The sequence below is a fragment of the Neodiprion virginianus genome, chromosome 2 (assembly GCF_021901495.1).
Source record: "Neodiprion virginianus isolate iyNeoVirg1 chromosome 2, iyNeoVirg1.1, whole genome shotgun sequence".
NCBI classification, from domain to species: Eukaryota; Metazoa; Arthropoda; class Insecta; order Hymenoptera; family Diprionidae; genus Neodiprion; species Neodiprion virginianus.
Window position 1 is genome coordinate 8,331,774 of NC_060878.1, and position 13,778 is coordinate 8,345,551.

General features: G+C 38.0%; 3 protein-coding genes and 2 long non-coding RNA genes across 7 annotated transcripts in view; 2 read left to right on the plus strand and 3 right to left on the minus strand.

The window, feature by feature from the left end:
• LOC124297343 (uncharacterized) overlaps positions 1 to 4,082 on the plus strand; it is a 17,478-nt gene extending 13,396 nt beyond the window's left edge. The window contains exon 5 of the mRNA XM_046748265.1: positions 1,049 to 4,082. Within this exon, the coding sequence (XP_046604221.1) occupies positions 1,049 to 1,308 (260 nt within the window). The 3' untranslated portion in view covers positions 1,309 to 4,082. The remainder of the gene's footprint in view (positions 1 to 1,048) is intronic.
• Positions 1 to 4,628, minus strand: part of LOC124297324 (histone-binding protein N1/N2) — a 21,407-nt gene extending 16,779 nt beyond the window's left edge. Inside the window, exon 1 of the mRNA XM_046748244.1 lies at positions 4,337 to 4,628. The gene's annotated coding sequence lies outside the window, so the exon portion shown is untranslated. The remainder of the gene's footprint in view (positions 1 to 4,336) is intronic.
• An 871-nt stretch (positions 4,629 to 5,499) lies between these two features.
• LOC124298622 (uncharacterized) overlaps positions 5,500 to 13,778 on the plus strand; it is a 69,060-nt gene continuing 60,781 nt past the window's right edge. For both annotated transcript variants that reach the window (XR_006906849.1, XR_006906850.1), the window contains exon 1: positions 5,500 to 5,683. This is a non-coding gene — a long non-coding RNA (uncharacterized LOC124298622). The remainder of the gene's footprint in view (positions 5,684 to 13,778) is intronic.
• Positions 6,200 to 7,624, minus strand: LOC124298623 (uncharacterized). 2 transcript variants are annotated; one of them, XR_006906852.1, is made up of 3 exons: positions 7,538 to 7,624; positions 6,801 to 6,889; positions 6,200 to 6,591 (listed from the first exon to the last, which is right to left on the minus strand). It is a non-coding gene; the product is annotated as an uncharacterized LOC124298623 (long non-coding RNA). The 2 variants fall into 2 exon arrangements; XR_006906851.1 differs by lacking the exon at positions 7,538 to 7,624 and adding an exon at positions 7,368 to 7,443.
• On the minus strand, positions 10,388 to 13,323 carry LOC124298620 (uncharacterized). Its single transcript, XM_046750846.1, has 7 exons — positions 13,210 to 13,323; positions 12,369 to 12,600; positions 12,036 to 12,162; positions 11,674 to 11,930; positions 11,444 to 11,590; positions 11,167 to 11,355; positions 10,388 to 10,634 (listed from the first exon to the last, which is right to left on the minus strand). Exons 1-7 carry the CDS (start codon positions 13,226 to 13,228, stop codon positions 10,451 to 10,453), a joined length of 1,155 nt encoding a protein of 384 aa, XP_046606802.1. The 5' UTR covers positions 13,229 to 13,323; the 3' UTR covers positions 10,388 to 10,450.

The window sequence follows — 13,778 nt, forward strand, 5'->3', positions numbered from 1 at the left end:
AAAAGCGTGCGAATCGCGGTCAAGGACACACACTGGTCGCGGTACGTGATTGAAATAAAGGTAAATAAAACCAGAAGAACGGATATGCGGACGAAATTGGAAATCGATTTCGACTACGCGACGGTGATTGAGTGTTTGTCGGATAGCGAGTTTTATTTCATTTGTGAGAAGGACAGAGTGATAATATTTGCCTCTCGTAAAAATCAAACAAAAACCCAATGATTGATTCTGGAAGATGGATGCATGGTTGTCAAAATTTGTTCACGTCATGATTAACGGTTGGTATTTCTTGTAAGAGGAAATAATTATTGGGCCTATTTTTTATTACACAATGTCGTCTTCACGGTGTTTCGGCAGAAATCATTTCGAACTTGTGATTATTGAGACGAAAACGTTTAAATTCAAAATTGTGTGTGTCTGATATGGCGGATGAAAAAATCGACCATAAACTAATCTATTATTATAGAAATCGGGTTACCAAAATTCATCATTTATAGATTAGAATTATGAAATTTAAAATGACGAATCATATGAACGTGATTATATTTTTTGACTCCTACAATTTGTATATGAAAATTATCAGAAAAAAGTAGAAGACTGAGAACACAAAATATAATGCGGTTACAGTTCGTGACGATATTACGACAGTGCAATTTTGGTAAAATTCTTAATTCGCAATTTTAGGATTGTCTGAAATTTTGTAGATTTGTTGAGAATTTATTTACAAACAAATTGACCTCTAACGCATCGAAATCGATCAAACGATGTGATTTGTTTCATTGTAGAAATAATTCGATAATCGGATCTCTTTAAAATCGTCAATAACTGTGCTATTGTAGCTGAAATTTATGATTTTTTGATATTTTTTTCGATGTCAAGGGAATTTCATTGTTTCAACTGAATTAATTCAAGTTACACTTTGAAACCTTCGTTACATCATATTTCCATCTTCACAGCTCTTTGACTGCGTTTGAACTGTCCCTACGTTTGATGCATCCTTAAACCATGTTAAAAAATGTTACCCACAAGTCAACAATTACTGTTTCAGCGACATTCGCGCTGTTCACGTTAACGATAATTCACTTCAAGAGGGCCCAGGACCGCGGAGCTCGAGTCCTCGATGGGCCGGAGGATGGAGTGGTCGGAGGGCCGGTGCCGAAGGATGTGCTAAAGGCGCGAAGGTTCACGACTTCCTGGAGTCTCGACTTCGGCTGGGGCGGAGTGACGCTTTGCGCCCTGGCCTCGGTGGCCTGGATACTGCTGAGTAAAATAATGCGTTTCAGTCCGATAGCGGCTCTGATCGCGTAGCAGTGGGAGGCCTTTGAGGTTTGAAACAGATCGAGCAACGGTATAGATGCAGGTGTAGCTGCTGGATGCGCGAGAGGATATTGCAGGAGGATCAGTTGTCCGATAAGAAGACCGAAGGTCGGTCAGTCAATTGAAATGCTGTGATGACGATGATGATCGATTGATGATGATTCTTACCGACCCGCCAACTTGAACATTGTAACAATCTTTCTCTATATTAATGCTGTACGATTGATCGATTAATCGTTTTTCCGATTAATCGAAGTTGCCTCCTAATAACTCTGCAGGTCAATAAGTACATGACTAGCAACTCACATACCATGTTCGATTTTGTATTTCGGTCAGAGACAAGTATAGTTCGAGAATGGTGAATAAGTTGCGAGTCATAAGTATACCGATAGACCTGCAGAATCATTATCAGCTAAATTCGATTAATCGATTAATTGAAGAAATGATTAATCGAATCCGTCGATTAATCGGATAAACGATCAATCGATTAATCGCACAGCACTACTCTATATAAATACATACACCAGTGACGCAGATTCTTAATTGCCAAACTATACAAATAGTTATATTTTTACGATGTTTTAAAGCTATGATGACACGTATTACACAGATTACATACGCACATTTTACAAATAAACATACAGGCATGCGATATCGACGGGACAACGGGGTGCATGGAATTGAATTTACAGAGGAATGGATCATGTGTGGGATAAAATGACTGGTTTTGATACCTCAAAGGTCGAATATAAACTAACAATAACATTAAATCGCAAGTTCTTTGATATAAGACAATATGCAATCATCGTTCATGCTCGGCTAACGATAACATACATATTCGTGCTTAGTACATGCTATAGCATTTTCTTTTCACCTTTGATTTTTGATTGAAAAAGAACCGATTGAAGGAAACATTCTCGAATTTCGGTGACGGAAATTATCAAACACACACAAGAATTACACGTGTAAATATAAATATACGGTTGAAGGGCGGGTTAACAAAAAGAAGGCAAAAATATGGTAATAAACCTGCGCACGGATTGTCAAAGGTAGCAGAAGTTAGGTCTGTGTGATACATAAAATAAGATGGTATAACAATAATGATAATACAACGGGGGAACAAACTTTCGCAACAATGAAAGAGGGATGAGAGAAGGAGGAGAAAACTTAGTTCTCATTATACTGACGAAACGGGACTTAAACTTTCCTCTCACGTATACATTTAAACTCTTGGTCAATTAAACTTTTCCATTTATTTCCCTGAAATGTGTTTTCGTAACAGGCGATCTCGTGATTAAACTTCGTAATGAATTATATTTCGAGCTTGTACAAATTATACAATGCCGGATTGTTTCGTTAATTTCTGTATTTCTGTAAGCTTATATCAAGTGTACATCACATAAACCGTGTACCAGTTATATGCCGGTGTGTGAGATAAATGAAGAGAACTATTGACCTCTTCCGAAGGTACCCTCAGGTATCGAGGTAAGCAGGGCATGAACAAAACACGCTGCTCACTTACCGAGCACACTCCCGTTTCTGGCGGTGACAAAAACAGAAAATAGACGGAAGAAAAACGTATGAAGGAAAATTCGGCACTAAATTTTGAAGTGAAGGAGAAAAGTTTTATACCTGTAAGGGCGAAGTTTTGTTCCTAACAGTAAGATACAAACGTTCTTTTATAACTTTACTTCTCCTCTTATCGATTGTTGTGTGCAGTATTAACGATTTGCGTATGTATTATTGAGTGTCAGAGGAAATATTCAGATTATGGTACAGATCGAACCACCTCGAATGTTTATATTTATAGAAAGTCAAGAAATTAGGAAACGATATAGATAGAATCGACGCATAATTTTATATACGCATGCACAGCCATACATTGTAATTGAAGCATTAATAACGAAATCGCGTAACATAATCATCGCATGTAGTTCAAATATTCGCGCGAAAAAAAAAAAAAGAAAGAAAAGAAATCACGAAGGGATCATTGAAATGCTAAGTCAATTCAAAGTATACATATTATACGCAAATCTATGTATTTAGTCATTTTATAAGCTTATAACTATCCGCGTATTTAAAAGATTTTTAAACAATCTTCTAGGTATAACAAATTAGTGAAGATAAAAATAATGTTCATTAATCCCGTCCTTTTTCGGTTGTTCTTTTAAAGCGAAAATTGAAAGGAGGCTCAAATCCTTACAGTTTACATTGCCAATGGTCGGAAAAAATTATATCCATCGACTGTAATTAAATTGTATAGAATTATGAACCACGTGTTGTTAACGATCAAAAACCGGAAGTGGAAGGCATGAATGAGCATACGTATAAATTGTAGAGGCGGGCCAAGTGTAAGAGCTGAAAAACATAACAGCCAGACGTCGTTCGGCGTTTGTAAAGTAAAATAATACACGATAACGTATTACCGTAATAGTTTTTCGCTCGGTCTCCGCAAGTACGACAAGAAGAACGTGTAGTGGCAGGCTTGTTCAACATTCCGTTGTATCTCGCCCTCGATTGGCCACGAAGTGAAAAAATATATAGATATACTAGCTTTGCAAATCGAGTAAACAAAAATTCGTCATCATAATTATAATGTCCACACGTCCATGAAATATCGAGTGACCGTTACCAGATAAAGCAAGAAACAATTCGTCCACTAATGTGTAAGATGGGAAAAATTGTATACTAAAAAAAAAGAAAGAAAAATTACTAAAAATAAATTCAATCTTGTTGTAACGGTTAATTAATCCGTGTCGTGAAAACATGCGTATTTGTCTCTCTGTCTCGACCGACAGCGAAAGTAGACGTTTTTCAACGGCGGTTACGATCTTTCAGTGGAATGTTTTTCACTCTCGTTAATTAATTGATTAATAGATTAATCGATCTACCATAATACATCATTTTTATTGTAAAATGCCTTTACGCTCCAGCACGAGGGATTGCAGCTAATCGACCCTCGTGCGTTTATCTGCGATAAAATAATAATACGAAATAAAAATCTCTTTCAAACTCTTACCGTAAGGGATATTTTCCGAAAAATATGCGCCCTGCAGTCCCGTGTTCCCTCCAAAAAAAAAGATACGGTTATCCGGCGTCTTTTGCGGCCCTTTTTTCACCGATATACCGATTTGATACACGGCTTTATATGGCTGCGGACGGGATGCAACGTCGACAGGCTAGTCGGGACACAAATGCAAAGAAAACGGTCTTGGATCGCGGTACGATATACGTTAAGAAGTCGGAAAACAACCGTTAGCGAGACTCTTCTGCCGGCAGACGTCTTCTAGAACGGGACAACGAGTCGGTCACGACGGACGATTGCGAAATGCATTGAATGCGCATGCGCGACAATTCTCTCGCCATCTTGATTATTTATGCAGCCGTAATTTCGCGCGCACGTCGAATTTTACATTTTGATATTTGAACATGACTTGCGAAAAAACATTTAAATCAGCTTTTTATTTGTTTAAAATTGGAATAAAGATTTCTTTAGAATTAATCTACGTCGCTTTGATGCGCTATGTCGGGTGGATTAAGCTTATGCAGCCGTAATGCAGGCCGAAGAACCCATTGGTGGCTTCTTCTGTATTCTAAAATGTCATTGGCTTAGAAGAGTTGACTTAACTCCCCGAAGGTGGCGCTGAATTCGCTCATTGCCTTGGTGCTTCCACTGTCACTGCTCTCGTATTATTTGGTCCGTGGTCTACGGGAGATCGTCTTTTGTCGTATCGGCACATTCGGCACAGTTCACTCGCTCCCCTCTTCGCCGCGTCACTCGATCGACAAATCAGCAACGTGACTGACGACGAAGAATAGACAACGTTAGCGAAAACTACCGAGACTTTCTCCAGTAATCCAAATAATCAAACGAATAAGCAGCTAGTCAGACGGATGATCGATTCATACGCAATGATTACATCGCAGTTGGCGATCGGAAAGCGTTCATGGCTGCTGTATACATTTCGAACAAGAGACCCATCTACTTATGTCTCTGAATCGCTGTCATGAATTAAATATCAAAGGAATTTCCCCTTTGTCGTGATTCGTCCAACGTGCGTCAAGGTTATGTTAGGTCAGGTTAAACTGACGGACTTCACGGCGGTAGTACTAAAATATCGCGGCAGGTAACGCCAGATGAAAAAAGTGTGAGAGACTCGATCGGTAACGACGGATTAGTCGAAATGTGGCATGTTTCTAGTGATTTCTGTCTGTCTTTTATGTGCGGAGTTTGTGTATCTTCAGTGGAAAATATTGTGTTTGTGAACAAGAGGATGATCACCGCTCACCGATAAGTCGGAGCCCGAAAAAAGCGGCAACGCTCTGACATTCGGAAGAAATAATCATCCCTCGCATCGTTGAAGCGGTAAGTTGAATTACCTTGTCTTATTTACTGAAAAAATAATCAGGAGCGTTAAGACGGATCCCTTGATATTGGATCATTCTAGAATGTTTGTTTTCACCGTTTCGAGAAGATCTGATCAAGGTTTCGGATTAAGAAAATCAATGGTATGAAGTAAGCTGAGTAAGACGTTGATTTCACACGCGTTTAAACGGAATTTGAAAACCTTTCGAATCTTTTGTGTATTTGCTTTTGTTTACTGAGGCATGGTTATCGCTTTTATTCAAGGACAAAATCCGCCGAACAGAACGGGAAATTGGATTTTGACCCAAATTGGCGAAAAAAATTATGATCTGTTGATTCGGAAAGTAATTTATGTCTTTATAAGAAGAAAAGAAAATGCGACCTGCGACAGAAATTGACAAATGAAACCGTCGTTCCGAACGATTCATTTTCACAATCGTTCCCTAATTGAGTAGATATTCGCTAGGGGCAGATTTTGACAGAATCAGAAAGTTGTTAGAATTTATTATTGGACAATTGACGGACGGTTTACAGTTTCATACAGTTTAACAGCGACTTGGATATATTTATGAATGTGATAAAATAACAGACGCCTCATTGTAGTATCCGTTAACACATTAACAGCATAAATTCGATCTGTTTTTGGGCAGTTCACTCGGGTGTTTTTTTTTTTTTTTTTTTTTTTTTACGAATATACATACTTAAAATCAAAAGGTCGGGTGACGAGCTTGTCTGTGAAATAGGCAAAATACTTGAAGCCAGTTGTGTACAGCGAGAAAAGCGAGTAAAATTTCATCCCGTTTTACGTGCAATCCATCGAGGAATAGTCGTACGAAAAAAACGATTACCTCGACCAGAATAACGCACAATTGCATCAGGAGCCACGGCGTGTGAAGCATCGGATATTCCTGCAACGGAAGAATGAACTTTTATCATTTTTTATTTCACCCTTATACCGGACGTTTTCGGTGAAACTCGCCACTCAACGCCAGCAGATAGGCAACCGGAGCTACGTTTTGTAGCGCAACGTGATCGAAATGGCACATCGGTTGCCTATCTGCCGGCGTCGAGTGGCGAGTTTCACGAAAAAGTCGTTGCGATATCAAAATCCACCCACCGTTATCGCTCCAAGCATTATTAGAGTGTAGTGTTCTATTCCGAGGATCGAAGTCATCAGCTTCAAGTCTCTTTCGACGTCGGTTGGAACTGCGGATTGTATTAAATTTGAATTTAATCAAGAAAATCACCTTTTTTAATCGATTGCGACTAAGGAATGATGACCTGATGACAGTTATTTCATTAAGTTTACTCAAACAATGTGGGCATTGGGAATTTTCAATTACATATCAAGAAGACATTAGAAAACTCTAATTTAAGCCAAGGTTTATCAGTAATCAGGCTTTCACAACAAAATTTGGTAATTCTGTTTCGTAGAGAAGTTATACGTACCGAAATGATAAAATAAGCTGAAAAGATTGTAAAATTTGAAATCTGAAATCGGATTTGACTTAGTTTCTTTTCAACTAACATATTATGCGTCTGAAAAAGTACGATAAAAATTGGTCTGAAAGTTTGGAAGTTTGAATTTAAAATTTTTGGCAACTAGATTAATTTTAATAGAAAATATATTTTCACCATGAGATTGCAGACCGTTGCAAGATTTATTAGAAACTGATTGGCTCACCGACGTCGCCTCCGCCTCTTTGTCGATTAGCGCATCTAAGTGGAGGTTTTGAGTTCATAATGCGAATAATGTCGAAACCTGTTATCACCTGAATGTAAATCAGAATTGTTTCTTCTCTCTTTAATTTTAACGGAGTTAATTACAGTGGCGTTGGCAATTTTAAAACTCACCGTTCCAATCAGGCCCAAAAGTATGACGTAGGCCGAAGTACCAAGGAAATAGTTGTCGCAAACGTTGCAGGCGATTTTTGCCAGGCGCTGGAATAATAGTTATTTACAACGGAAGGCAAAAAAAATATACGCGCCATTAGTACATAAATTCAGCGACTCTTGAAACGGATTCGCAAATTTTTTTAGGTGGGGGTCAAGTGTGCGAAGTAAAAAAATTTCTATCCAAAACACGTGATTGGCAATGTTATATTTTATACAAATCCTGAGACAGCTGCGTTGCATTTTCGCCGATTACGGATTCCCATTATTTCCTTTCTTTCCGCCGTCTCTCGTTGCGTTTATTAAACAAACATCACATAGCCGAGTAATTATCTAATTCGTATTCGGGGATATTTTGAAGCGGTTTTTTCCTCTCTGCTTTTCTCGCTCTCGCGTATGTTTTGACAGGTTATTATTGACAGCCGATAATACCTACTCCAGCAGCTTTTATCACTACTCACTGATTTCTTATTCTTATCAAATAACGAGCTTATTCCACAGAGACTGCATTTCCTCGATCCTCTGCCCATTTCTTTTTTTATTCTTCTTTTTTTCCTCAACGGGAGTCTATTTCCTACCCTCTCTCTCTCTCTGTAATGTCTCTTATTATACCGCTGTCTCTTTCAATGGACATTAATTTGCAGGCTAGGAATTTACGCGATGATACACTTGATAATTTTTTCGACTGCATGGATCGTGACAAATACTTCGTAAAATTAGTTACGGAAATAACAGGCTGGGGGAAAATAAGCGAACAATGGAAAAGAAGGTTTTCGTTCATGGCCCTCCGAGTTATCCTCCTCGTCACAATTTGTTTCACCGTAACGTCAGATCTGTAAGAGAAAAGTACGCCAAGTACAAAATGTAACAAGTTTTTTTTTTTTTTCTTTTAACCTTTTCAACGTCAATTTTATATTTCACTTGCTTTTTCTCTCAAGTATATCATTTTATACACGATAAACACAATTAGTTTATTTTTGACATGAAAAAGAGCCTCAATGCAAGTTACAGACCTGAAAAGCATTATGAAAACGTTAAACAGACGCTTGAAGGTTGCGCTCCGATTCCAGTAAGTCGTTTGTAGAATTAATTTTAATAAAAATTCATCTCAGAATCAGGAAAAATTCTCGAATTATATTCGGAGTTTTGAATTTAACGTTTCGTAAAAACCACACGTCGAAATATTCTGCAGGAGAAATCGCCCGGCTCGAAATCCAGAGCAAACTATTCGGGCGACGTCTTTAAGTCATGCTCAAAAGCCCCCCACTTCCGATTCGCAAAAAACCACGACGAACTTTGCTGGAATCTTCAAGCAGTTTTGCTCGCCACTTCCATTTTGGTGTTGAGTTACAACGGAGCGCGTTACGGGCGATCGGAATACAGCCTCATGGAAAATGGGAAAACAGTCCACGGCTCTGTGCCTCCTAATCGTACCGTAGTTACCCTGAGTCTAGGATATTCTCCACCCTATTCGATACTCTCGGCGATATCAGCTGTAATGCTCCTTTACTCCCTTGTTTCTGTGAGTAATCCAGGTTTGAGCAACTTGTTGTTCCATATTCAAGAACGAATGAAATATTAGGAACAGAGGAACAACTGTTTGAAAAATCCCCGGCAATGTTATTGTTTAGGTCAGAGTTTAAACACTAATTGGTTAATCTGGGTGAATTTCATCCCAAACATTTTTCAAACTCCTCGTAGAGTTCAGGAATAGATTTTTACAGTTTTATGGTCAAAATCATATCTGTAACAAAAAGAAAAAAAAAAATTTGTAAAATATTTTTTTTCCGTTTTATCGTAACTTTGCAATCAATTTTGGCTAGCAAAACTGAGAAAGCTTTTACTGCCACCCTTAAACAATACCTGGATATATTTTTTTTAAATTTTAGAACTCATTGTTGAAGCAGAATATCACTTTTTTGAAGCTGGGGTCAATTTCATTCAGTGTGACAGTTATGCGATTCTATTGAGGTGTGACCAATTGGGATTAATCATTTCTTAAACGTTCCTTAAATTATTGATATTGTGTTATTCGAATTTGCTCGGATTCATTTTAATTATACACAGTAAGAATATCGTTTCAACCGTCTTCGCCATCATTGATGTAAATGACATTGTTGGAGATTTTTTAAACGTGGTTTTTACCCTTTTCCTCAATTTTCTATCAATGGTAACGACTTTTTACGTCCCACAAGGATTTCTCATATCTATGTTGATGTTAAAAATTTATTTGCCTGAAAATTGAACAATCAAAACTATCGTGGGCTTAGAAAAAAGCATCCTGGAGTCTTCCTTCTGTGGTTTTGTGCATGGCTGATCTGGTCTGCGACGTTGGTGACGCGATAGTTGCGATTTGGCTGTTTTTTGCAAGTTTGAAGATGGCTACCGCGATATTGTATACCGTTGGAACACTCGTCATAATCCGTACGTTACATTCGGAAAGAAAAAGAAAGAGAGAGAGAGAGAGAGAGAATGGAGCGACGGAGAATACTTAATTGCATAAAAACGATCGATCTTTATTAAATTGATAAATTATATTTCAGTCGGTGAATTTTGGGTATGGTCGGGAGTTCTGCAGCTTTACGAGCACCGTACTTTCAAATGAAAATACTAACGGTGAAATTTCATCGTACACAGTCTATAAATTGTTTTAAAAAATTACGCAGCGTAAAAATTGTTGTCTTCTATTAATTATTACATTTGTATATAATATACTTATACTTTGTGACACATTTCTTTTTTTTTCTTTGTTTTTTTTTTTTTTTTTTTTGTACACGTTTAAAATGAATATCATCTAACGAATTTTACACAATGTGGATACATTATTATGTAATATAGAATTATTCTTCGCGTTCTGATAATTTTTAGAAAAACTTACGCACTTCTAAATACTCGTGAACCGCTCGATGTTGCTGCAAGCATTTTTCTTAAAGTCTTATTCGCTGCATCCTTATTTGTCGAAAGTATCGTAGGGCAGTTTAAATTTTCCATCGATGATGATCCTCCAGTCAGTGAGTCTAAGGGATCCAATATCTTCACTCCCGAACACCGCGAGGATCTGTAAACTCACGATTCAAATGCATTCCTACATTGAAATTTTGCTGTACGTACTAGGGCTGCGCGATTAATCGATGAATCGGTAGCTTCGATTAATCGATTAGTCAACCTTTTCCATTAATCGTTATTCCAATGAATCGAAACTGTCGATTAATCGATTAATCGATTTTTAGATTAAAAAACCGTAGATTAATCTATTAATCGAAAAAAAGATGAATCGAATGAAATTGAAAATTATTGCAGGTTAACCCTTTCAGTCAAACATTTTCCAACTCAATACTTAGGCTTGCTAATCACGAATCCGAAGTCGGAATTCAATCATTTCCAAATCCAAGATGGCTTATCCAATATGGCGGATGTGAAATCGAAAAAACTATGAAAATTCGACGATTCTGTCCGAAAGTTGTTACTCTAGGGCTTCTGAGGTTATACAAAATTATACAAAGATCACTTGAAGTTGTAAATAAAATGTGATAAGCCTACGACGTGGAAATTTTTTAGTCTAAAGGGTTAATATCGTCGTCGATTCTCACTTGGGGCAGAAATTGTTTATCGCCTTTTGCATCACTCTTCGTTGATCCGGGGAGCCTTTTGCCGCTATTTGCCGGATCAGGTAACCGATGAAGGCCTGACAGGGAACGGAAGCAGCCTGAACATCTCCGTTTGGCTCGATTGCAGCGACGCTGTCCTTTGCGGCGCAGGCATTCAAACCGCCATCATCCCTTTCGGATTTACGATTTTTCACATCGTTAGTGGAAACCGGTTATCGAATTCGTGACCATTTTGATTCATACGAAAATTTTCACTCACCTGCACAGATATTCTTTCAACGATTCCAAGTTCGGACTAAACTCCGGGTCCAATGCCACACCGGGAAAATTCCACAGCACGTACGCTCTCGCTGCCATTTCAAGCATTTCTTTACTGAGATGATTACAGACATTTGCCAATCTTGATCTGCTCCGTATGAAGAAAATTATAAAATCGGTCAAAAATGGACCGAAGATCGTTCTTCCATTTTATTGTTTCAAAGAAATTACCCGTTGAATAATCGTCCGATTGGCACTTCGATGTTTTTTACGTTAGCCAACGAACTCGTCAATTTTTTCCTCATCTTTTTATCCGATGACGCTCCTTTCGTCACACGAGGTTCGGTCATGTACTGGCTTAAAAGGTTATCCAAGGATGTTGGAATCACGTGAGAGTTTCTTCCGTCCATCATTTGACGAAGTTGATTCAATGGTTCGGTTAGATTCTTCTCGATCTCTTTCCCGGACAATAAGTTGATCAGGTAAACCTGCGTGTATGATCCGTCACGATTAGCTTCGGTATTTTCAACGATGTGAAAATGATTGTTTGTAAGTTTATTATACTTGGAGAAAATAATTTATTCACGACTTACACTGAGATTTTCGTGGATTCTGGCGGTGTTCTCGATGTAACATAATTCCTTTGTATTCCACGTGCGATTTTCGTGTTTTATGAAATAAACGTTCGGCACTTCGTCGGCTTCGTTGTTTCCGGATATTCTGAATGAGCGGTGAAGAAAACAATAAATATCAATTTTTAAAAGGTTGGGATTTCGACAATACATTTTTTACCATACAAAATTTCTGCTTCAATTTTAAAGGCAGTATTCAATACGTTGATTTTCGACTTGTTTCACAGATATCGATTACCGTAATCGCAGACTTCTTTTTTTCCTCAATTTTCTACTTCCACATTTCGTTCTTACCGGCATTTTTCGCTCGAAGGAATTGTGAACGTCACCGTGACAATTCCGAAGAGTACAAAAGTCGCTAGAACCATAAATCCAGAAACGAATGCTGCAAATACGTGGCCAGGCCATCGGCCCAGATAATTTGCAGCTCCTTTCGTCACTGCCGTTTCACATTCGGGTTGATAAAGTCTCAGGTTTTCCGAATCCAGCGACAAAACGAGAAGCGGTTTTTCCTCCTCGTATCCATCTTGAGTTTCAGATGATAAAATATAATTTTTTGTTTTTTGTTTACCAATTCAATAAAGTTTCGATCATTTTTCGTTCATTAATCTGCACGCGAAATTTTAGTCGCGTTAACACCGACGTATACAACGAAAATCATTGACGAGCCGTAATTTATAATGTGGAGCAAAACGATGGCCGATAAGCATGATCGTTTCGTGCCCGTTTCTATTATCGCGAGTTGTTTGCACCTCGTTAACATCTGCAGACGAGCCGCATTTGCGTTTCGAATAAAGCCTCATTGTATCTTGCAATATAAAAGTTACACCGGTGCAAAGGAGGAGCTAACAACTTGTTTACGTTGAGCTGATTTCACACTGTACACCGTATTACGATATTTTTCCCTCTCACTTAATTTCAATGATATTAACGAGTAACTGCGTCTAATTAAATTGTCTAACGCGTTCAAACAATAACGACGCGCTTAACCGAGGATGAAATTTGGTGTGTCAAATTTGAATTTTATTCTTTTCCACATGTCTCGGCTATTTCTTGATCGATGAAAAATATCGTATACACTTTTCAAATAGTTCATCTTTCGTAAACACTAATTACGATTCGCTGAGGTACTTACGTTTCGACTTGTTAATCATGGCGTTGATCACAAAGCGGGTAAAAATGCACCTACACTACCTTTTGTCCGCCGTCAAAGTTGCAGTGCCGCGTCTATAATCTCACTGTCAGCATTTCGCAATGAGAAAGTATATATGCGTTTATACCAATGCCTGTCTGTGTATTCATACGAGTACATTTATATATATAATATACGTGTAGTACATAATGTTTTACCCGTCCGATGGAAGTCGTTGCATGAGTGTATCGCCGTATTTCGAAAAGACTGTTGACCGCCGCAGAAATAGATAATACGATGTATACAATAATTGTTAATTCGTGATAATAACGCGGGGAATTGGCCCGATTTTTCTTATCATTTAAAAAGTCGTACCGATTTCGACCGATCGGATGATTCGAAATTCCATATCTACTACTTCATTCATTAGTTATGGATAAAATTGTTAGGTTATAACGTATATTTTTTTACTTCCAAAAAACAAGATATTGTAACGATCACAGCTCGAGAAGTTTCGCGCGACTCGTTTTTTCTCGTCCCCGTTTTATTCATATCGTCTTTGTTTTTTCACT